Below are 25074 nucleotides of genomic sequence, written 5' to 3'. Positions count from 1 at the left end.
TGACTCATTTGAATAGTAAAAGTAACAACATTATCAGCGAGATTAGTGAAAGTGGTAGAAACAACAACGGAAGTAGTGAATATTAATACGGCAATAGTGAAAGTAACAATAATTACGGCGTGGGTAGTGAAATTATCAATATTAATGCGACAGTAGTGACAGTAACAATATTTACGGCGGAAGTAGTGAAAGTAACAATGATTACGGGCAAATAGTGCAATGTTATTACTATTATTTCATTAATAAGAGTAAAATATTAATAACGGGAGTAGTGAGTTTCTCAAAATTTATTTCATCGTAATTTTAGGATATGTCATAGAAAAATTTATTTCATCGTAATTTATTAATGATAATTTTATGGGTTATGCAACTTTAAATAATTTTATTTAATGAAAAAAAAAATTAATGGTAAATAAAGGTAGCCCGGGCGAAGCCGGGCACCAATACTAGTATCAATAAATATTAGAATCCAGATGGATATTGAGCCTAATAGAGTCCTTATGTGATGGGATAATAAATGACAAGTTTGGTTACGCATCCAAGTCTATACCTAACGCCTAAAACTGAGTTTAATTGATGCAAAATAAAGTTTAAGGGTACACTTAGTGATAATGACAACAATTAGGGGTACCAACTACCATGTATGTTTTAAAAAGTGTAGGAGTACCATGTAGAAAGTCGAAAAATGGAGGGGTACCATGTAGAATATCCTTTTTTTCAAAATATGTACTCTATATTAATTCAATAAGTATTATTTTAATTAACCTAAATAACATACTTTGAGTTTATTAGGTTAGTTCGTGTTGTTTATTGATGAGCAAACAATTATTATATGATGGGTGTGTGTAATCAATTGAAAGTGCCTCGACAAAATAATTTAAAAAACGTGCTCAAGTATTTTTGTTGTTTGAAGAACTTTTGTTTTGTCAGTAATAGGTTAAATAATTTTGAAAATTAACAGTATAGATTAGAGTTAAAAAAATTAAGTTTGCCACAGAAAATCAAAAAACAAAATCAAAGCAGAGTGCAATGTGCAACTGAGTTGAGATCTTCGACATGGCTACAAGTCTACAACTCACTACATGTCCTCGAAAGATTTAATCATAACTTGCGACCATCGCAAGGGAGACCAACTCAACCTACTACACAAATGTTGCAAAATGTGACTGACATCAGGCCAGGATGATAACGGTGTCTGTTGATCAACGGCACCATGCTTCTTAGATGTTTCGCCCTTAGAGGTGTCAAATATGTGCTGGTTTAGTTAAAGGAAAGAATCCTGCACAACATTTTTGACAGTTAGACTGTTAAGAGTCAGAAGGGTACAGTTAAGAGACGGAAACTAAAGTCTACTAATGCCTTTACCTAAGAATGTCTTGCAAACATAGAGCATTAAGGTTTCCGCGCTTCTCAACTGGGTTGCTTCTGAATGAGGCCGGTTCATCAGCTGGTTTAAAGTTCCCCAGAAATCTGCGCAATGTAATTGTACACAAGATTAATGTGCCAAAATAAACAACCTCTTGCTTTTTCCGCAGATATCAGTTAGCTTAGATGGTAAAATAATTGAGTGGCAGAATGTCACATGACATTCATGACAGAAGATGGATCTCAAAACTCCCAACATAAACAAGAGCATTCATAATGAACTTACATATCAATAGCTTGTTGCTTTCGAACGTCGATGAAGGCATTGCTATAATGACGTTGTATGCTAATCACACACTTCTGAATCAGTGTGGCTGCTGGGCAACGACCTCTACTCTTAGCGAAAATCTAATGTTCACAGGGAAACAAATAAGAACAGTTAGCTTGCAAAGGTTACATTTCCTGAAAGTGCTACGAAAGAAACTCAAGGACAACATGGCATCCATAATTTATAAAGGAAAGACCACTCTCTAATACATGTGGAAGTGGAACATAATAGCTCTGGCAAGGAGCTGCAACTCCAGACATACAAGACGGACACAAGTACAGGAGAAACACAAACCAATTTTTTTAAAAAAAAAAAACGTTCTTGTTTGTTTCCACGCAATAGTCGCAATTGCAATATTGCTGATATCAATTTGTAATATTCTGGCTAGACGATAAATAAATGCATTTTCTATGTTTCAACAACAATAAAGATAATTATTACTTCAGTGCCACAAGGACTCCCGAGAATGGTGGGGTAAGGGGCAAGATGTACAAAGCCTTTCCTCTATGTTAACAACACAAAGTGGCCGTTTCTAGATGATCCATAATGAAAACTACAAGAAGATTACATCTAACGATTGCAAGTTTGCAACTTCACAATGAATAGAGAGGAACCATTTTTTTTTTTTGCAGTGTGTCATCATAATGCAAAATCAAAGAATAGTGAGTCTTTAACTCAGTTGGAAATGGAAACCACATTGTCTATGTTTCAAACTAAGAAATATACCATACAGATGACAGACTACAGCGTGATCTGTTCAAAAAGTTCAAACAGATTACAAAGCAGTAAATAAATCTTCTTGTGCAAGGTAAAAGCATGATTGGGAGGGGGAGAGTAATTGTTATCCTTAAAAGACAAATTATGATTTTTTTTTTGCCAGTGTTTTGAAATAGTGAATAGAGGAGTATATCTCAAAATTATTTAACTTTTCAGTTGTATGCGTCAATCTGCAGCTATTAATTATTCTACTGGACAATATCTAGTAGCAAGATTTTCAAGGATACCTGACTGTGTGCTGCAGATCCCCCATACTGACGAGCAAGGGCATTGCCCATAGCTTCATATATTCTCATCAATTCTTTTGCTAAAATGTGCTCAGAATCTCGGACTGAACAGTCAGTGATCTCTAAAGCATCTAACTGCTGATCAAGGGCAACAAAGCCGTACACATATTGAGCAACATTTGTGCGGTCTATAGAGTCCAAGCAGTTGGTTCTTAAAACCCCATTCTGATATTTGTTTTTCTGAAGATTCCCATCTTCGCCATTGATCCTACAATTTATGTTCATAAGCATGTCTCTCTCCTTCGAAATAATTTAGCACAAGTTTTAAAATATTCAATATAAAAAAGTTGAAAGTATAGATGGTGTTGTTATGGTGATTAAAACAATACTTATAAATGATGTAATTGCAAGTGGAGATAACATGGGTTTTTCAATGAAATTGTATTTTGAAGTTAGTCATCAGAACAGTATGGTCATTACTCTTACCAAACGAAGGAAAGAAATGAAAGTGAAAAATCATTGTAAATTTGCTAAAAATAAATTTGAAAATGTGGAAAAACTTTGTTAAGAGGGGAGTAATTGCCAATAATGGCAAAATTAAAACACAAAAGAAATACCAACGTTGATGCAAATGTAATTGGATTTCATGACGTTTAATTACCAGAGGCAAGACAAGTCAAATGATGCCTTGAAGTTTACTGATTGAGGTGCCTGACAAGAGAAGAACCCGATCCGACTCAGTGCATTTGTAGCCACATCTTTCAGTTTTGACAGCACATCAGAACCTTCACTGCAAAGTAAAAAAAGGGTTTCCTCATTACCCTTCTGAATATGATAATGGCGTTTTCTGAAAGAATACAAAAGGGGAAAAAAGCATACGTTCGAAACTCTGTATTAAGGTCCAGATTCCATAAGGTTAACTGATTCTCTTTGTCCATATCCTTGTTAATGCACTCAACAGCATTATTAAATGCATTATGAAGAAGTGATTCCGGGTGCATTTCATCCACCTACAGTGCAGAAGCCACCATGAAATGTACTCCGTATTAGATATATCACTAAGCTTGGAGATGACAATGGGTCGAGTGGCAGTTGGTTGGACCTTAACCCACTTCGTCATCAACTTAACGAAATCCAGTGGGTCCGGTTTCAGCTAAAATTGACATTCCGATTTACGCGTAAGAAATATAGTAGGCTATAATTCAGTCATGTGAGTAATACCTTAGTGAGATTCAGTATAATTAATGGATCTCCATATCTTAGACGGAGATTCTGGAAATGAAGTTCTGTGGCCTCATCACTGCTGCTTCCTTCATCAGAAACTATAGCAGATGTAGAATATGGTCAAACAATATACAAAATTACAAAACATAGTAGAAAGTATATCTCAAAGAAAATTCATACATACATATAATGTCAGGCTTAGGATTTAATAATGAAGGATTTTGTGACCAGAAAAGGGGTATTGAACCGCGGTTCTGCACAGCAGAAGTACATTTGTGTGAGCCTTCACCACTGATTTCTTCACAGACAATCTGTTCAATCTCCACGTGATTTGCAGCATGACCCTTCTCATCAACGCCCCTTTTCTGATATCTTGCACAAATTTAAAAGATAGAAAGGAAAACGAGTTAAAACAACACACGCAGGCTCTATAACTGAGTACAAAGAATCTAAAGAGTGAATGACTTCTGAAAGTAAGAAAGTATGTGTATTTGCAAATATTGCAATATATAAATGATGTGTTTTAAAGCTTCAAATAAAGACTAGATAGTTTCCAAGATATATTGCACCAGGCACATAATGAGTATTTTCCATGCAGAAATGGGACTGGCAGTAAAGATGTACCACCACCGACATTTGATCTAACCTGGTTCCTGCAAATTGACATGACCTTCTTGCAATAAGGGTTAGCTTGAAAGTCTTTCCTCTGGCCGATAGCCTCACCTGGATATGGAAAAGATACAAGTGTGAGTAACAGATTGTCAATAGTGATTAAAAAAAGTTAAATATTTTGAACATAACAAGTTCTCTCTGTGACTTGTTCACAAAATTGGAAGCCTCCGCTATTTACATTTTAGTTGAAAAGAACAAAACCTTAAATATTGTAGCCTGACCCCCTGAGCACTTAAATTCTTAAAGCAAATGGTAAGGGGTTGATCTAACTTAACCAAAGGATCTCAATTTCGATTCCTTGGAGTGCCGCAGTGTTAAAACTAAATATTAGAGGGAAAGTTCTCCCGCAGCTGTGGTCCTATCCGGCTAGAATCCAAGGAAAACCGGATAATAACCAAAAAAATTGATTGTCTTGAGAAAAGACCTATTCCTGTGACGTCTTGAGTCTCTTGAAGCATTAGTCATTTTTTCCATGTTTACGATTTGTTGTGGTACACTGAATACACATTAAACATTCTGAAATCTAGTTATTTATGTGTTGGCTAACAGATTAGCTGAGCATCTTCCTGAAAAAGAATGCTTATTATAAAGATCAGCAAATATCATCTGTAAGATGACATAAGAAAGATGCCGACAACTATTTGATCAGGTACTAAAAACACCTGCTTGAAGAACCCATGCAGTAATGCAACTGTCCAGTGAGAGCTCTTGAGTTTATCACGAATTTTACGAGTTAAGTTCTCATTCCATACAAATTTTGTTCCCGCAGTGTCTTGTTCTGTTTGATTATGGCTCAAGTTAGCCTGCAGGCTATGCATAATCGGATATGAGTAGCTGAAGTAATAGTCCTTCCTTAAATCCACCAACTCTAGAAGCTTCTTGTACCTATCCATGATTGAACATAGAAGAACAGTTCAGTAACAACCTAGCAAATTAACCGAAAAAAGATATCTCCATTTTTGTTGGTCGTTGATTGATCCTTGATCTCTTTCCTGCTTCTTAATGGGATCAGTGATCTCATACTAAATACAACTTTGGAAAAAGTATAATATAAATCACTAAAATAAATCTACAACAGTAACGTTCACCACAGGAGATATTTTTTGTTTAGTAATTATTAATGTACAAAGACAAACTATCAGTATGAGATCACCCCCAACCCACATAAGCTAACACACAGTACATATTTTCTGTTCTAAAGTAGCAAATAGCTAAACCAAAGATGATACTTTGAACATAGAATACCTTTGACATGTCGAACATTCAACAAGTGGATGACACACTAACCTGTTCTCTCTTTCAAATTCATCCATGGACAAGAATGTAGGCTGAGCAAATGGAATAATCTTGTATTCCGCAATGGTGTAAATCGGATGATCAAAAATCTGACCAATCTTCCTTCTCTTTGTTATTAAGATGACATAATAAGGTCCCAATAGTCTGATGAACCCTGAATAACAAAGAAATCAATTTTTTAAGAGAAACCGCATAAATGACAGCTAGACACTGTTCATTCTGATTCATGTTCTCACCCACTTACCTACAATCCCATAGCAATAGGTGACAAATTTAAGTCCGCCGCTCTTTTTATTAGCTTCCTTTATGTCTTGCAACAGAGCCTTGCAAAGAGAAAATGAATAAACTGTGGGATCTTCGAAGAAGACAAGCTTGGAAGGATTCGACTTATCAATCTTCAACACTCTCCAGTACTTTCTTCTTTTATCTCTTCCAATCATAAAAAACTTCTGCTCCACAAAATCAGACAGATAATACATACCGCGAGAAGGTGAAATACAATTGGGGCCAAATCCATTTGAGTAGGTATAGTTGGTGGAATATCATATTTCATTGCTCGCTTATGGTATCATCAACCAATCTAACAGTACTATCATCAACCATCCAGCTGTCTCACACAAGACTCGCAAAAAATCAAATTGAGGACATTTTTAAGGTAGTTAAGTGCAGCAATAATACAACACATAACATGATGCTATTGTAAATATCATGACACAAATTTGGAATTTCCTAAAACCCTGAACTCATCAAAAGGGGAATTTTCACAAATATAAGTTCGGGAGTTGATAAAAAAAAACATGCATACAGATGAGGTCTCATAGAGGGAAAACTTCTCCAAACAATATGAAGCTTCAAAATCTATCTCCCTGCCAGCACTGCCGCTACCACCGCCTCCACTGTCACCGCAAGAAACACTCTCAGACCATATTTCTTCCATTAAAGGAACATGAATCTCTTCCAATTAACCCTTCCTTAAGCTTCTCCCTTTTTTTCCAAAACCAACAAACAGTCTAGGAAAAACCCAAATGTTAAAATCGTAGTATGGTGAAAATTGAGGAACAAAGCAAAACTACTACTAGAGTACTAGTAACAAAATAAGAAAAAGGGGAGGAGAAAGAAAATTAACCTTGTAGTAGAGGCTAAAGAAGAATGAAATTAAGAGGGAAATTAGAAGAAATGGAAGAGAAGATGTGATCAAAAGTGTAGGGAGAATTGTAGAATTGATATTTGAATTGGTGTTATTCCATGTTTATGGAGTTTAAAATGTCAAGATTTTGAGGCATTCAACTATGGTAAATGTTTCGCGGGTTTTATTCCTGCCCATTTTATGAATTTTTTATTGAACTTTCTATTTTTAATCTTAGCTAGAAAGTCAAACGGGAGTATTTAATGAAATTGAGAGGAGAGTGATAAGGCATTGTGAGAAGTGAAAACAGTTCATCTCATCATGAATAATATGGAGTATTAATTTATATTATACTGTATTTTCGGACCTGCTATGAGTCAAAGATTGAGCAATACTAAGGTATTGTTTGATTGCCACTAAAAAAAATATGTGAACTGGAAAATTCAATACAACAACAACAACAACAACATCAGTCTTAATACCAAAATGATTTTGGGTGGGCCGACATATATCATCCTTTGGAACCATCCCTAGGTGATTGCACGCCTCAAAATCCGAAAAGATAGAAAAAGAAAAATGAAAAGCAAATGGGGAGTGAAAAGAAAATGGGGAGTGAAACATAACACAAAAGCCAAGTTAAAATTATAGCTTTGAAAATCAAAGCTCAGATTTCTTTCATAAAATGAATTACAAAAACACGGCTTGTTTGGTTGACATTTTTTTTGTCAAATTGGTGACTTGCAAATTCACATGAATTGCCAAATCCTACAAAATGGACCCAATATCTAGACTTTTTGTCAATATCTAGATGTCAGTATAATCTACACTTCAGGTGCCAAATATGTTAAAACAATGAACTTGAACTTGGACTGAATAGTACCTTACTATGTGCTGGGGAACCACATATTGTTGCGTAATGGTATCCCCTAGAGCCTCCAGAACCTTCATACGTTCATATGCTAAATTGTAGTTGAAGCCGAGTTCTGGTGATCCGGTTAACCTTACAGCGTTTAATTTATGACCACCTCAATAGATGTCCACCAAGCTCATATTAGGTCCTTCCCTCTCTAGGAATTTAGACTCTAGTCCTATGCATCTAGCCAAATGATAGATCTCCACAGACCTCGGGTGGGACGTGTCTTTTGAAGAGAACCCGTGCATAATCATGGAACCATCATTATTACCCACATCAACCCAGCTCAATCCAACTTCCTTTCTGACTCTCTTATCTTTCATTTGCCTCCTCAGGGTTGCTACTTTATCCCAGTCCCCTTTCTCAGCATATAAATTCGACATCAGAACATAAGACCCTGATTCCTCAGGCTGCAATTCGATTAATGCATTAGCCATCTTCCCACCCAACTCCGTATCCCCGTGTGTCCTGCACGCTCCTAACAAACTCTGCAATGCCGAGAATGACGGCTTCCCAGGAATCTGACGAACAAACTCTTCTGCCTCTTTTAGACGTCCTGCACGACCCAACATATCAACCATACAAGCATAATGCTCTGGTAATGGAACAATGAGATTGTCTTTGACCATCATGTCCCAAATTTGACGACCTTTATCAACCATGCCCTTTCTACCACAGGCTGTAAGCAAGGACAGGAAGGTAATTGAGTCAGGTCTTACCCCCTCCTGCTGCATCTGATAAAATATCGCCATGACTGAATCGTAGTCCCCATGTCTGGCATGGGCTGAAATTATTGCTGTCCAAGCAAATTGGGTTTTTTGAACACTTTCCTTGAATATCTTCTTGGACTCGGCGAGACTTCCTCGTTTTCCGTACATGTCAAGGAGGGCAGCTGAAACAATTGGATTGGAATTTAGTCCGGATTTGAACAGATGAGAGTGACATCTTTGTCCATATCTCAGTGAAATGGCTTCAGCTGATCCAATTGCACTTAATATGCTCCCAAATGTGTATTGATTAGGACGGGTGTCTGATATAGCAGATCGGAATGCTTCAAAAGCTTCTTCGTACGATCTATTTTGAGCATACCCAGATATTAAAGCATTCCAAGATATAACATCCCTACAATGAAGCTCATCAAAAACCTTCACTGCATCTCCCATTGATTCAAACTTTGCGTACATTGAAATGAGACTATTTGAAACATGCAACTCAGATACAAAATTACTACGCAGACAAAACCCATGAATCATTTGACCGTCCTTGACCATATTCCTTTGTGTAATTGCATGGAGTAAACCAATGAAGGTCACCTCATTAGGGTAGATGCCATCCACTCTCATCCCTCTGAAGAGGCTAAGTGCTTCCTCTGGAAATACTGAAATCATTGTCGTCCAAGAAACGACATTTCTTTCGGCCATATCTTGGAATACAAGCTTTACATCTCCATTAACCTCACACTTTGCATATGCTGACAGCAAAAGGTTACAAACGGAAACATATCTTCCATAACCAATCTTTATACTCAGGGCGTGCAGCAATTTCCCAGCCACTAAATATTTTTCATGTCCACAAGCCGAAATTCCAGCAGTTAAAGAAACATTATCAATCCTCACTCCTTGTTTCACCATATTGCAAAATGTCTGAATCGTTTCAATTCCACAACTTCCCTCTTGGCTATACCCACACAACATTGCATTCCAAGATACATGATCCTTGGTGGGCATCTCATAAAACACTTTTTCAGCCTCGAAAATACGACCCCATCTAGAGTACAATGTAATGAGTGAATTACCTACGAAAACCTCAGAACCAAAGCCCGACTTTAGTATGCTAGAATGCAATTGAAACCCAAATAGAAATCCCTGGTCATCCACACAAAACGACAAAGCTGTAGTATACGTAACAGGGTCGAAAATAACACCATTTGCATTCATGTTTGCTGCAAAACACAATGAAACATCTCTATTCCGAAAACCCAATAATATAGTGTTGTAAGAGACAGTATCAGGCTCATCCATGCTGCGAAACAATTTAAGAGCATCATCAATTTTCCCAGCTTTACAATACGTACTCATCAACGAATTCACGACCGACCGATATCGAATGAACCCGGATGACAATGCAAAGCTGTGGAAGGAAGCCCCCACTTTCGGGTCACCACGACAAGCTTTGATGGCCATAGCCACATCATTTTCACTAATACCGCGATTAAAACTATGCATCAATTCTGTTTTGAATACCGTAAGGGCTCCAGAACTATAGTACCTTAGCGAAAGATTGAAACTTTGGTTCAAGCAATTCATCAAACATCTTCTATGCAACTCTCTAATTGCAGCGAACGCAGTCAAACCCATCAATTGAGCTGCTATAAGCTTTTGCAAGGAATTAACTAGAATTAAATTTAGCAATTAACATAAATATTGAAGCATTTTAGAAAATATACGTTGGATGTCAAGATTTTGAAGCATTCAACAATGGTGAAGTTTCGCGGGTTTTTTCTGCCCATTTTATTTTATTAATTTTTATTGGGTATTCAGCAATTCTCGTACGGAGTATAACATAGGATGAGCCCAATATAAAAACACAATTTCTTGTTTGTGACGGCACATATCCGTCACTCTTGAGCATCACTCTTGAGTGACGGATACCATTTTACCTCACAAAGTACCCACTTTTTCTCTCTCTGCAACACTATTTATGTGGTCTTCTTTCTCCACTAACCCATTTTGAAACCATTCTATCTCACAAAATATCCGCCACAAATGGTAACCGTCACAAGGGAGACCAATTGATATAAAAATTGGTCCACTAACAATTCTGAGAATAATAACAAAATAAAACCCAAAATTAGTAAGTCAGTAACATACTGTAACAAGTCTATATGCAAAAAAAAAAAAAAAAAAACCACAGACGATCCGACTCAAGTACGTCTGCTGTAAATGCGTCCCATACTTAGCTGCCTTTTCATATGAAGCAATATCATAGCCTTTATTTGAAAACGAAAATCCTTATGCTCTTTTTCAACCAAGCTAACAAATCTATAATACATGTACAATAGAACAACAGAATACATATGAATTGAGTACAAAAACTTTTAGTTATATTTATATGAGACGAGAAAGTCATCGACTCATGATACTTCTTATGAATTGAGTTTGTAACCCACTTCACCAAATACATAAATACTTGATCATCATCCGACATTAGCGGCTTTCCCAATCTCGTCATCATTCTTCTTCTCCATGGTTTGCTGCTTACAATCAAAATAAAACAGCACAAATGCAACCCACTTGACCAAATACCCGACGCAAATCAAACCAATTACAACACAAGTGACTCCAGTAAGACTCCATTTACTGAATCCACCATACACACATAGCAGTCTCAGAAGGGTACTGAATCCCGTGAAGCCGAGCATCAACTGCAACCCAGTTAAATTAGAAGAATGCTGCTTGCCATAATGAACGGCCATTCCAAACGCGTCTAACCCAGTCTCATCTTCCAAAACCGAGATCACCATGGTCATGTTCCAGAATGCACTCCAATCAAGATATTTGTATAAGAGAGCTACAAATATCATTATATGAATTCCTAATAACAGTAAACACAAACAATCTCCTATGCCTAACGACTGAAAATCACCCAATGGTGATTCATAGTTTCTGGTGAAAATCAGATGGGTCACGACAACCGAGATTAAGCCAAGCAGAGTCAAAGATGAAAGCAAGTGTACATAACCATAAGTAATTAGTACCCCTCTCGAGTTAATTTTCCCACAAAACACCTCTTTCAGAGCAACTGCTGGTGGTTGTTCTTCTCCTGCATAAACTCTTGCAGCAATTTGTATGGTAATACACATACTAAGGAGCTCTAGTAAAGGGTATATAACCAAATACAAGAGATAGAGTACGAAAACATCAAATAAATACTCCATTCCATCAGTATCATTATGGATTTTAGTGACCTGATCAAAAGAACGAGACTCATCGTCACCAACATAAACGGTAGTAATCCTGTAAGGGTCACTAAAAGCACCTGGTGCAGCAATTATTACCTTTTGTAATTTCATCTCATAAAATACCATGAAAACATATAGAGGGATAATACAAAACATCATTAACAACATAAGCTTGGTGTTACTTGTCAACATTTTTAGAGCTGATTTCATAATATCAAAGCTTTTCACCAGCTTCAAATTATGGATAACATCCCAATTGGCAGTTAACCTGTTAACCACCTTTGTTTTCTCAACATCGTCTTCTTGTGGCTGTAAAAGAGCTTGAGCTTGATCAGCCTCTGATGTACTCATCGTAAGTCGTAACTATATTCTTATAAGTATACGATTCACTTTTTTTCTTTCTTTTTAAGCTGAATGTTAGACATGCATTTGCAGTACTAATTCAAAGAACTACACTTGACTTTGAATACTCTAGTCAGCCCTTGCTTTTGCACCTCACAAATCACAATAGGCTTGGATGTTTTCTTTATATGATGTGACGAAATGTGTAGACTTAAATCGACAATGATCACAAATGACAAAAACAGTCTCATTTGGCACGGCCAAATAACCAAATTGGTAAAAAAAGTGGAGGGTATTTGCCGGATTGGTAAAAAAACTATGGTTTATGACGAATTGGTAAAAACAATGTGGAATTGTGACAAATTGGCCAAAAAAGTAATAACCATGTTTTGTTTACTATTCTTATAACTAAATTTGACCAAACTACCTTTGCCCAAATTAATGACCCAATTAAAAACACTAATCGAAATCTTGGCAAATATGGCAATTTGAGACATCTCAGTTCCGATATAATCCAAACTACCCTTGCCAAATCAATGACCCAACTAAGGACGAGTCACTTCGAGTCGGGTCGATTTCGGGTTTGCAATAATTCAGGTCTTGTCATTTGAATTCGAGTCATTTTCGAGTCAGTCATTATCAAGTTATTTATGAACAATAATCAGTTTATAACAATAAGCATCTGGGTTGATTATATTGGGTAGGATAACTCGGGTTTTGGATCATTTTTACCGGGTCTAAGTACGAGTCATTTATGTCAAAATCAATTATTTGGCTATGCGTCAATTGAATAAAGGCCATTTTGAATTTCATCATTTTTGTGGTCAATTTATAACTTAAAAGGATGGGTCATGGGAGAATGGAGAAGTATCTGATTTCGATCGAGTTTAATAAGGTTGGATTATTTCAAATTTGGGATCATAATTGAGTTGTTAAGGACGAGTCTCGGATCATTTTTTTTGAATCGGACTACTTGTGTAAGGGTAGTTTTGTCGACTCTATTTGGAATAATGAAAAATTAAGCAAAATGTAACTTTTTTGGCCAATTCATCACAATTCTTTATTTTTTTTTAACAATTCGTCACAAGTCATAATTGTTTTACCAATTTGGCGAATACCCTTCACTTTTTTTACCAATTTGGTTGTTTGGACCATTTGGCACTTGGATTAAGAAAATGAATTTGGATCACACAAAAAACATTACTCACATGCAATTCAATATGGCCCACACAAAGCTTTCAAATAAGAAAATAGGGAAGAAAACAGAGGTTTACATTGAATTGAAGGGAGTACTAAACAAAAACGAAATCCACATAGATAGAACAAGTATTACATAACACATGTAGTACTACACACAGACATTCCAACAAGAAAATGTAGAAATCATCCAATATTGACAGGTTTGCCAATCTCCTCATCATTCTTCTTCTCCATGGTTTGGTGCTTGCAATCAAAATAATACAACACAAAAGCAACCCATTTGATCAAATACCCCAAGCAAACCAATCCAATTACGACACCGGGGACAATCCAGTTACTTGATCCACCAAATAGATAGGGCAGTCTGAGAAGAATACCGAATCCCACGGACGCAGCCATCAATTGGACCCTGGTTGGCTTAAACTGCTTGCCATAATAATTGGCCATTCCAAATGCATCTAACCCGCTTTCTTCTTCCAAAACCGAGATCACCATGGACAAGCTCCAAAATGCACTCCATTCTGAATACTTGTATAATAGAGCTACAAATATTATTGTATGAATCCCAACTGAGAGTATATGCCAGTAACTCCCTGGGTCGTCTAACACCCAATATACCGATGTGCCAGTGCCACTGAAAAGTAGAGAGTTCATAACAACCCAGATTAAGCCAAGTAGAGTCAAACACGAAACCAAGTGAACATAACCACAAGTAATAAGAACCCCTTTGAGGTTATTTCTCCGGTAAAACACGTCTTTTAGAGTAGCTGCAGGTTTTTCGTTTGCGTATACCTTTGCAGCAATTTGTATTGTAATAGTCATACTTAGGATTTCTAGTAGAGGGTATATAACAAAATACAAGAGGCAAAGTAGGAGAACATGAGTTAGAAACCCCACTTTATCGTCGTACTCATGGATTCTAGAGATGCGAGAGTGAGAACGAGACCCGTTACTAGAATAATACATAGTAATGATATTATGATGGTCTTTAAGAGCATTTGGTGCAGCAACTATTGCTTTGAGTAGTTGAATCTCATAAAACACCATGAAAACATATAAAGGGATAATTGAAAAGATCATTAGGGACATAAGCTTAGTACTAGTGGTAATAATAATAGTAAGAGCAGATTTCATAATATGAAAACATTTCAAGTGCTTGAAATTACAGATAGCTTCGCATATGCCAATCAATCTGGTATCCCCTTGTGCTTCTTGCATCTCATTTCGACAGTCGACATCGTCTTGGTGAGGGATTAGAAGAGCTTGAGCCTGATCAGCCTCTGGTGCACTCATAGCAGCTATGTTGCTAATACAGACTGAGTATTCTATAGTATTAGACTTTAAAGACTCATTTTAAACTCAATCACTACTAGATAGACACTTGACTTTGACTATTCCAAGTCAACCCTGGCTTTTCCACCTCAATTTAAAAAGCTTGGAATTGAATGTTGTGTATGTCCAAGACATTTCCCTAAAAGTCTTGTTTGGCAACTTATTATTGTTTTCAACTTGACTTAGGTTACACATAAACACTCGTATCAAAGTTGTTTGGTATGAGTCGTCAAGACTTATTACTGACTCTTGTCAATAAAAAAGTCAAATTTAAGAGGAGTCAACCTATTAAATTATCTTCAGTACCTCAAAGGAAATCGTCCAACTCTCGTTAGGAGATACTCCTAGTCAGCACAAAAAAAAACATATAAATACTCGTATCAATACTATATATATATTCTAGAAACTAAGGGATTTCAATGTAATTAAATAAATCTATACAACTTAATTATTCTATATAGTTTTTAATCGATAGCACTGTGTGATGGACACGACCAAGGGACTTCACTGTAAATATTATATAGTTTTGTTTGAAGTATAAATGTAGAGAATATTAAAATATGGTGATTTTCCTTAAAAAAAACATGCCCCACTTATGTTATTAATTAGTATCATCATATAATTATACAATTATTTAATATACACAAATATAATATATGTAGGTTATATTTTGGAAACTATTAAAAGGTAAATAAATCAAGCTAGATTTTCAAAAGATATAATATTCAACAATTTCGATTTGAGTTAATACATATATGTAATATATTTATATAAATATATAACCTCTTAAAATTGTATGGCTAAATAGTGAAAGTAATTATGTTACTAGTGAAAACAATTGTACTAACATTGGATATATTAATATGTTAGTAATCACTCATTTGAATAGTCAAAGTAACTACAGTATATTAGCAAGAAGAGTAGTGAAAGTAATAAAACCAACAAGTAGTAGTGAATATGTTAGTAATCACTCATTTGAATAGTCAAAGTAACTACAGTATATTAGCAAGAAGAGTAGTGAAAGTAATAGAACCAACAAGTAGTAGTGAAATTATCAATATTCATGCGGCAATAGTGAAAGTAACAATAATTATGGCGGGAGTAGTGAAAGTAACCGTAGTAATAATGAATGTAATAAAAGTAACAATACTAACAATAAAAGAAAGTTTATATGGAAAATTAGCTAACTGTCGCCATCTCCGCTACCACTGTCGCTGCAAGAAACACTCCCAGGCCATATTTCCTCCGTCAAAGGAACATGAAGCTCTTCCAATTAACCATTCCTTAAGCTTCTCCCTCCCTTTTTTTATCAAAACCAACAAACAGTCGAGGAAAAACCCACAATTTATAATCGTAGAATAGTGAAATTGAGGGGGAGAGTGATAGGCATAATGAGAATTGAAAAAAGTCCATCTTATCATCAATAATATAAATTTATATATATATATATATATTACTGTATTTTCAGACTTGCTACTACTGACTTACTGAGTAAAGTTTGAGCAATTTTAAGGTATTGTTTGGCTGACGCTAAAAAATCATGGGATAGGGAAAATCCGACGAATTGCAAAAATACGGCTTGTTTGGTTGACATTTTTTTTGTCATAATGGTGAATTGCCAAATCCTACAAAATATCTAGACTTTTTGTCAAGATCTAGATGTCAGTCATGTCAGTATAATCTACAATTCAGGTGCCAAATATGTTAAAACAATGAACTTGAACTTGGACTGAATAGTACCTTACTATGTTCTGGGAACCACATTTTGTTGTGTAATGGCATCCCCTGGAGCCTCCAAAACCCTCATAAGTTCACATGCTAAATTGTCGTTAAAGTCGAGTTCTGGTGATCCAACTAACCCTACATCATTTAATTTATGACCACCTCAACAGATGTCCGTCCACCAAGGTCATATTAGGTCACTCCCTGGCTCCCTCTCTAGGAATTTCAATCTATTCGTATGCATCTAGCCAAATGGTAGATCTCCACAGACCTGGGGTGGGACGTGTCTTTCGAAGAGAACACGTGCATAATCATGCAACCATCATTACAACCCACGTCAACCCGGCTCAATCCAACTTCCTTTCTGACTCTCCTATCTTTCATTTGCCGCCTCATTGTTGCTACTATATCCCAGTCCCCTTTCTCAGCATATAGATTCAACATCAGAACATAAGAGCTTGATTCCTGAGGCTGCAATTCAATTAATGCACTAGCCATCTTCCCACCCAACTCCATATCCCCGTGTGTCCTGCATGCTCCTAACAAACTCTGCAATGGCAAGAATGGCGGCTTTCCCGGAGTCCCAAGAACAAACTCTTCTGCCTCTTTCAGACGTCCTGCACGACCCAGCATATCCACCATACAAGCATAATGTGCTGGTAATGGAACAATGAGATTGTCTTTGACATCATGTCCCAAATTTGACAACCTTTATCAACCATGCCCTTTCTACCACAGGCTGTAAACAAGGACAAGAAGGTAATTGAGTCAGGTCTTACCCCTTCCTGTTTCATCTGATAAAATATCGCCATGACTAAATCGTAGTCCCCATGACTGCCATGGGCTGAAATTATTCCGAAGCAAATTTGATTTTTGAACACTTTCCTTTAATATCTTCTTAGACTCGGAGGGACATCCTCGTTTTGCATACATGTCAAAGAGGGCAAGTGAAACAATTGGATTGGAATTTAGTCCGGATTTGAACAGGTGAGAGTGACATCTTTGTCCATATCTCAGTGAAATAGCTTCAGCTGATCCAATTGCACTTAATATGCTCCCAAATGTGTATTGATAAGGACGGGTGTCTAATATAGCTGATCGGAATGCTTCAAGAGCTTCTTCATACAATCCATTTTGATCATACCCAGATATCAAAGTATTCCAAGATATAACATCCCTATAATGGAGCTCTTCAAAAACCTTCATTGCATCTCCCATTGATTTAAACTTTGCGTACATTGAAATAAGACTATTTGAAACATGTAACTCCGATACAAAACTACTACGCAGACAAAACCCATGAATCATTTGACCGTCCTTGACCATATTCCTTTGTGTAATTGCATGGAGTAAACCAATGAAGGTCACCTCATTAGGGTAGACGCTATCCACTCTCATCCCTCTGAAGAGGCCAAGTGCTTCCTCCGGAAATACTGAAATCATTGTCGTCCAAGAAACGACATTTCTTTCAGCCATATCTTGGAATACAAGTTTTACATCTCCATTTACCTCACACTTTGCATATGCTGACATCAAAAGGTTACAAATCGAAGAATATTTTCCATAACCAATCTTTATACTCAAGCCGTGCAGCAATTTCCCCGTCTCTAAATATTTTTCATGTCCACAAGCCGAAATTCCAGCAGTTAAAGAAACTCTATCAACCCTCACTCCTTGTTTCACCATATTGCAAAATGTCCGAATCGTTTCAATTCCACAACTTTGCTCTTGGCTATACCCACACAACATAGCATTCCAAGATACATGATCCTTGGTGGGCATCTCATAAAACACTTTTTCAGCCTCGAAAATACGACCCCATCTAGAGTACAATGTAATGAGTGAATTATTTACGAAAACCTCAGAACCCAACCCCGACTTTAGTATGTTAGAATGCAATTGAAACCCAAATAGAAACCCCCGATCATCCACACAAAACGACAAAGCTGTAGTATACGTAACAGGGTTGAAAACAACACCATTTGCATTCATGTTTGCTGCAAAACACAATGCAACATCTCTATTCCGAAAACCCGATAATATAGTGTTGTAAAAGACAATACCAGGCTCATCTAAGCTGCGAAACACTTTAAAAGCGTGATCTAATTTCCCAGCTTTACAATACTTACTCATCAACGAATTCACGACTGACGGATATCGAATGAAACCGGATACCACGGCAATGCTGTGGAAGGCCAGACCCATTTTCGGGTCACCCCGATAATCTTTGATGGCCATAGCCACATCTTTTTCACTAATACCGCGATTAAAACCATGCATCATTTCTGTTTTAAATACCCTAAGGGCTCTAGAACTATAGTAACGTAGCGAAATATTGAATCTTTGGTTCGAGCAATTCATCAAACACCTTCTATGCAACACTCTAATTCCAGCAAACACAATCAAACTCGTTAATTGAGCTGCTACAAGCTTTTGCAAGGAATTAAATAGAATTAAATTTAGCAATTAACATAAATATTGAAGCATTTTAGAAAATATACGTTGGATGTCAAGATTTTGAAGCATTCAACAATGGTGAAGTTTCGCGGGTTTTTTCTACTAGGTTGAGGGCTCTTCTTTAGAGGTTTTCTGTTCTTGTTTCTTTTCTTGTCAATTTACAGCTCAATAATCCTGTTATTTCGGCGTGGCCTCGAGTTGTTCAGTTTCTTACTTAGTACTCCACTACTCCCTCCATTCAACTCCACTTTACATGTTTCTCTTTTGCACATTATTCAGAAGCGAACATTCAACTCCAATTTTCTTTCGATACATAAGTTAAAATATATTCATGTGGGATCTTATTTGATTCGTCTTTAAGAGTACAAAGTTAGAAGTATTTAAAACTTTATTGCATTGGCAAACGTGATAAAGCAAACATCTAAAATGGAGTTGAAAGGAGGGAGTATATATTACTACTAATCTTATAATTTCTGAATATTATAATAAAAATTTTAAGTTTTGTATTAAAAATTATGAGTTTTACTATAAAACTAGTTTTAATCCCGTGCAAAAAATGCACGGGTCAATTTTTAGATTATGACATACGAAACATGTTAGCTAATACAATCTATATATCTATATCTATCTATCTTCTATCTATATTAATAAAGGAAGCTTTTTTCGAGCGATTTCAGAGTCTCCAACTTTTACAAACTACCTAAAATATTTTCCATTATTTTAGAGATAATAATCAAGATGTAAATCATAAACCCAGCCGTATGGAGTGTACTGCTAATAAAATTCTACTCTGTATTATCTTTTACGTAGCTAAATTAATTAGAAATAGAACTACCAAAGAATTAGTATATATAAATCCTACAACGGATGAATATTTGCTCATTAACTTTCAATGCCCCATCCCCCATCCCTAGAAATTAACTTTTGTGAATGTGTCATATTTTTAATTGTTTAGTTTATCATGTTTAATATACATAATTATTATTATTATTATTATTATTATTATTATTATTTTATTATACAATGAAATCTAATTTTGTATTGTACTTTTTATAATTTTGCAGGAAAGGGGTTGAATAATTGCAACATCAACAATCAGTTTAGTATTTTTATTATTATAATATCAATGTTATTGAAGGTAAGTTGGTGATTACATGTCTACGTACATGTCTAGGAGTACCCGACTACCGGGTATGCCTAATGTTATTGTTGTACTGTAGTAGTTTTCACACGTATAATAAATTTGTGATTTAATTAATGAAAGAGAGACTTACGTTCTTTCTCAAAAAAATTATTTAATGGTGTTGTGAAAAACATGGGTGATGGTAGAGAGTTTATGTAAGTACTGTAATCACATATTTGCATATAAAAATCTAACCTTTAGAGTTTAGACCTTTAATCTATGCTTAATTTTGTGATGTCCATAGGAGTAAATTCTGGCGAAGATGATATTTAACGTTTCACAATATTAGAGGTATTCGGCTCTTTCCCTTTTCCGTTTTCACCATTTAGCCATTATGATTGTGATTAGTATGAATAGTACAAGTTTTTACTTGGCGATATTATTTGTTTGAAGTTCTTTTTAGTGTTATTTAGCTAAAATTGTATAAAATGAATTAATAGAATATAATATTATATGGGTGAGTCTTACCCTGATGAGGAAACGATGAACACATGCGTGATTATCTATATATGGAATCATATACAAATTCCTATGCTAATCAAACATTCAAACTACAACACGCCTCTTGAATATTGATTTTATACATTCCTAAAAAAAATAGATTGTATATAAATAGCATCCCATTAACAATTCTCCACTATAAAGTTCGTAAGGTTTGTATCATTGATGATAAATTCCACTTATATATCGCCTACTTAATGTTCATTACTAAGTTCGGAGTATTAGAGTATATGGGTAATGAGTTTATTTAAATACGTATCATGCTTACAAGTTAAAACCGTCCTAAATAATAATTGTAATTTTTTTTAGAGTTTTAGTTATAATATTTTGCAAGTATTATTGAATTAATGAGTAACTTTTTCTATGTGGTGCAATATAGACTCCTTTTTTTCTTGGAACTCTAACTAATGAGTCCAATATGAAACCGTTTTCTTTTGTAACAGGTGACTGTTAATAGTATTTATAGAGAAAGAGACGATCAGAGTGCATTTGTGCATCACAAACGGTTCATGAAGTTTGTTCTTTTGGTGTTTGTTTCAATACGCTTAAACTAATTACGATCTATTATTTTTTTTTTTTTTGAAATAACTAATTACGATCTATTCAAAGTCGTACAATTTATTTGCTTATTCAATATTAATGAAACATATTTTTTAACAATGAGATTCGTAGATCTTTGGAAAGACTTTACAATGAAATGTATGTTTCTTTAAAAAATGGTCTGTTTTAGACCGTGTTCTTTTCGGCTGAAACGAGCTGAATTGAAATATAGTGAATGAAGTTGAAATACGAGTTAATTTTGTGAAGAATCAAGCTGAACTGGAATCAAGTGAAACTCTAATCGAGCTGCAACGACTATAAGTATATGTACGTTAGTTGGGATGTTAATGTTGAAGTTAAGAGTCAATACGACATTGCATCTGTTTCGGTTATAGCGACTATAAGTAGAGTTAAGTTTGTCCTTAGACTGGTGTGAGTATAAAATATTATACATATATGTTGGGTATACATGTATATCCCTAAAGTTAAATTTATGCCTAGGAGTTGAGACTATGGTCAATTCACACATAATAATTTCGTGTTAATATGTGGACGGGTTCAATAAATCAGAGCAAAAATCAAAATTTAAAACCGAATCGAGTTGAAAGTTATTTTAATTTATTAAGCTAAGGGGGGACTTTTCGAGCTTTTTGTTAAAAGTAATTTATATTCTAAATCTAAATTTTCTATGTTTATAAGTACCGAATTATTATCGATTCATAGATTATAGGATATTACAAAATGGCCCGTGCATCGCACGGGCATTAAATCTAGTATATATATAAAAGAGAGTTTTTTTCGAGCGATCTGAGAGCGTCCACATCATCAAAAATCAATTTAGGAAAGTATAATTTTTTATGTAAAAAATAAAGTGGGAAATCTTTTAATTATTATAATATGTATATTTCCTAAATTATATTCAAGTGATATTTCCAATTTTTATATCAAACTTTTACATTTCATTTGGCAAAAAAATATCGTTAAAAAAATTATGAAAATAATATAATTAGCTTTGTGATAAAAAAAATGCTATCATTAGAGTATAGATTTCATATTATTTGCACATATTAAAGATGATGTACTTCTTAATACGTAAAATTGTGTACTTTTTAATATGTTTTGTCCCACATTGGAAAATAAGTAGGTGTGGTGAATATACTACATATAAATAGTAGAATTGTCCCACATTGAAAGATTAATATAAGGTGATGTGATCCTATGATTATAAATAGCAGACATATTTGGAACTTATGTATCCCCCCAAAAAAATTTGAGTCTCATAAATATTGTTTTAAAGAGCTCTCAAGATTTTCTATCATTATCTACGATATGATATAAAAAATAAAGTGGAAATCGATGGGAACTACCCGAGAAAGATTTAAGAACATGAACAAGAAAATCAAAAAATACAAAACTAAAGGTTTTACTAATGGTCGTCTTCTGACACAGTACAAAACTAAAGATTTTACTAATGGTTGTCTTCTGAATGTACTAATAGAGCGTTAATGAGTCATTATATGTACGATGTAGAGATCCCTATCGAATGATCGAGACTAAGTGGTTTTATCTTCAAAGAAAAATAATATGTATACAATAGTGGTTTTTTTTAAGAAGAGGCATGTATTTCTTGGTATGTTATATCTTTCACATTGAAAAATAATGTAGGCATGATGAACATACTACGTCTAAATAATTAAATTATGTATCTCACATTGAAAAAATAGTATACGGTAGGGTGATTCTATAAATATAAATAGGAGGCATCCTTGAAACTTAGGTATTAACCCAAAGTTTTTTGATATAAAAGATATGTACTTTTTATTATGTTATATGCCCCGAATTGAAAAATAATGTAGATGTAGTGAATATATTATGTATAAATAATAGAACTGTCCCATATATATGCATTTTCTATATTATATTAAAGTGATGTTTATAATTTTGATATAAAAACTTTATATTTCATTTGACAATAAAGTATCGTATGAAAATTATAGAATTAGATTGTGACAAAAAAATGTTATCATTAGAGTGTAGATTGTATTGTATTGTATTTTCTCATTGTTAAATCGGGTTGATGTCAAAGTAGGTGAAAAAAATGGTGTACTTAGTATGTTATTTGTCCTACATTGAAAAGTAATGTAAGTGTGGTGAATATACTATGTTAAATATTAGAATTGTCCCACATCGGAAGATTGTCATAAGGCAGGGTGATCTTATGATTATAAATAGAAGTCATAACCCAAAATCTTTTGATTCTCTTAAGTATTGTCAGAGAGAGCTTTTAAAAGAGTTTGTATTACTATCTCTACAATAATGATTTCTAACCTAAGTTAATCTTTGGAAAATCTTTTAGTTATTATAATATATACTCTGTATTTCTTATTTTATATATTCAAGTGATTTTTCTAATTTTTATATAAAAACTTTTACATTTCATTTGACAAAATAATGTCGGTAAAAAAATTATGAAAATAATATTATTAGATTTGTGGTAAGAAATGCTATCATTAGAGTATATATAGATTTCATATAATTTGCACATATTAAAGATGGTGTATTCCATAGTATGTTATATGTCACACATTGAAAAATAATATAGGTGTAATAAATATACTACATATAAAAAATAAAATTTCCCACATCGAAATATAGCATAAGGTGGGTGATTCTATGATTATAAATAGGAGGCGTCCTTGGAACCTAGGCATCAATCCAAAATCTTTTGAGTCTCTTAAGTATTGTCTTAGAGAGCTCTTAAAAGTTTATATCATTATATTTTCTACCTATAGATTTTATATGTCTCATATTGAAAAATAATGTAGGTGTGGTAAATATACTACGTTTAAATAATATAATTAGAATTGTATTAAAAATATTATATCATTAGAGTATATTTTCCTATCATTTGCACATATTTTAATTATGATAAAAAAAATAGAAAATAAACGTCCATGGTAGCATGTGTAATCTATCAAATTTCAAGGTTACCATGAGAAATTTTCAATATTATAATGATATAGTTAATTAAATTTTCATTTAAAAGAAAGAGATATCCGTACCAATAAAACAATAAAGGGGGTACTATTTTTTAATTGTTATTTTATTGTCACGCCATCAAACTTAACGTCCATTTAACAACCTTTACATTAGGGGGTACCATAGGCAAAAAAATGGAAACATAAGGGTACCATAGGCAGATTCTTAAAAGTAGGGGTAACATGAAAGCTGAAAAAATTAAGGGGTACCACGGGAAATTTCCATATTTCAATTATGTTAAATTTTTTTTGAAGAAAAACAACGTACAAATATTAATAGAGAGTATTTGATCATATTATTAAATTTAAATATAACTATTAGATATAATGAGTAGCAATTGTCTGTATTCGGTATTCGAGATCTGGTTGGATGTCGAACTAAGTGCAAAAAAGATGGTGTAATTCTGAGTATGTTATTTGTCCCACATTGAAAAAAATGCAGGCTTGATGAATATATATTACGTATAAATAGTAGAATTGTCCCACATCAGAAAAAAATCCAAGTTTGGTGAATATATTACCTATAAATAGTAGAATTGTCCCACATCGAAAGATTAGTATAAGGTGGGATGATTATATGATTATAAATAAAAGTTAACCCACGTATATCTTAATCTTTTATTTTTTTTAAAGATATATTTTAATAATATGTAAACAAATCATTAGACATGGAATGTAAACATTAAATACTTATAACGTTTTTTTTTCATTATAAATAAGTTAATTACCCCGTTTCAACGCACGGGCAATCAAACTAGTAGTTAGATGTATTTAAAACTTTATTGCATTAGTTTCAAGCAAGTAATTTCATACATATACTAACTTTTAATTTTTTTTAGTATTGATTGTGTATTTGTTAACATACAATCA

The 25074-nt window shown here is 34.4% G+C and overlaps 4 protein-coding genes and 1 pseudogene across 6 annotated transcripts; all 5 read right to left on the bottom strand.

Moving 5' to 3' along the window:
* Nucleotides 1-897: 897 nt before the first annotated feature.
* On the bottom strand, nt 898-9723 carry LOC141613428 (phosphoinositide phosphatase SAC2-like). 3 transcript variants are annotated; one of them, XM_074432168.1, is made up of 14 exons: nt 7896-7985; nt 6695-6899; nt 6134-6338; nt 5881-6043; nt 5256-5478; nt 4568-4644; nt 4106-4293; nt 3919-4019; nt 3577-3707; nt 3359-3487; nt 2698-2965; nt 1652-1773; nt 1366-1470; nt 898-1279 (listed from the first exon to the last, which is right to left on the bottom strand). In XM_074432168.1, exons 2-14 carry the CDS (start codon nt 6824-6826, stop codon nt 1261-1263), a joined length of 1863 nt encoding a protein of 620 aa, XP_074288269.1. In that variant the 5' UTR covers nt 6827-6899; nt 7896-7985; the 3' UTR covers nt 898-1260. The 3 variants fall into 3 exon arrangements, with proteins under 3 accessions (XP_074288269.1, XP_074288264.1, XP_074288273.1); XM_074432163.1 differs by lacking the exon at nt 7896-7985 and adding an exon at nt 7016-7136; XM_074432172.1 differs by lacking the exon at nt 6695-6899 and having other exon boundaries at nt 7896-9723.
* LOC141613419 (pentatricopeptide repeat-containing protein At4g32430, mitochondrial-like) lies at nt 7652-10285 on the bottom strand. Its single transcript, XM_074432155.1, has one exon. The coding sequence runs from the start codon at nt 10283-10285 to the stop codon at nt 8042-8044; it is 2244 nt and encodes a 747-aa protein (XP_074288256.1). The 3' UTR covers nt 7652-8041.
* Nucleotides 10286-11124: 839 nt separating this feature from the next.
* On the bottom strand, nt 11125-12240 carry LOC141588856 (uncharacterized). The gene has a single exon (XM_074410246.1). It carries the CDS (start codon nt 12238-12240, stop codon nt 11125-11127), a length of 1116 nt encoding a protein of 371 aa, XP_074266347.1.
* A 1203-nt stretch (nt 12241-13443) lies between these two features.
* LOC141613411 (uncharacterized) lies at nt 13444-14875 on the bottom strand. The gene has a single exon (XM_074432145.1). It carries the CDS (start codon nt 14722-14724, stop codon nt 13615-13617), a length of 1110 nt encoding a protein of 369 aa, XP_074288246.1. The 5' UTR covers nt 14725-14875; the 3' UTR covers nt 13444-13614.
* LOC141613404 (pentatricopeptide repeat-containing protein At4g32430, mitochondrial-like) lies at nt 13981-19059 on the bottom strand (annotated as a pseudogene).
* Nucleotides 19060-25074: the final 6015 nt, after the last annotated feature.

Source organism: Silene latifolia, chromosome 1, assembly GCF_048544455.1.
Source record: "Silene latifolia isolate original U9 population chromosome 1, ASM4854445v1, whole genome shotgun sequence".
In the NCBI taxonomy this organism is placed as follows: Eukaryota; Viridiplantae; Streptophyta; class Magnoliopsida; order Caryophyllales; family Caryophyllaceae; genus Silene; species Silene latifolia.
The sequence above is the reverse complement of the archived record's forward strand: the minus strand, read 5'-3'. Positions and strand labels throughout refer to the sequence as shown.

What these genes read in the sequence shown, in the direction of transcription:
- LOC141588856 (XM_074410246.1), bottom strand. Translation starts at nt 12,240, where the DNA reads ATGAGTACATCAGAGGCTGATCAAGCTCAAGCTCTTTTACAGCCACAA.
- LOC141613419 (XM_074432155.1), bottom strand. Translation starts at nt 10,285, where the DNA reads ATGGGTTTGACTGCGTTCGCTGCAATTAGAGAGTTGCATAGAAGATGT.
- LOC141613411 (XM_074432145.1), bottom strand. Translation starts at nt 14,724, where the DNA reads ATGAGTGCACCAGAGGCTGATCAGGCTCAAGCTCTTCTAATCCCTCAC.
- LOC141613428 (XM_074432168.1), bottom strand. Translation starts at nt 6,826, where the DNA reads ATGGAAGAAATATGGTCTGAGAGTGTTTCTTGCGGTGACAGTGGAGGC. An exon ending in TGCATGGGTTCTTCAAGCAG is followed by an intron (nt 4,645 to 5,255) that starts GTGTTTTTAGTA and finishes TTCCATATCCAG; the next exon opens with GTGAGGCTATCGGCCAGAGG. An exon ending in CTTAATACAGAGTTTCGAAC is followed by an intron (nt 3,488 to 3,576) that starts GTATGCTTTTTT and finishes TTTACTTTGCAG; the next exon opens with TGAAGGTTCTGATGTGCTGT.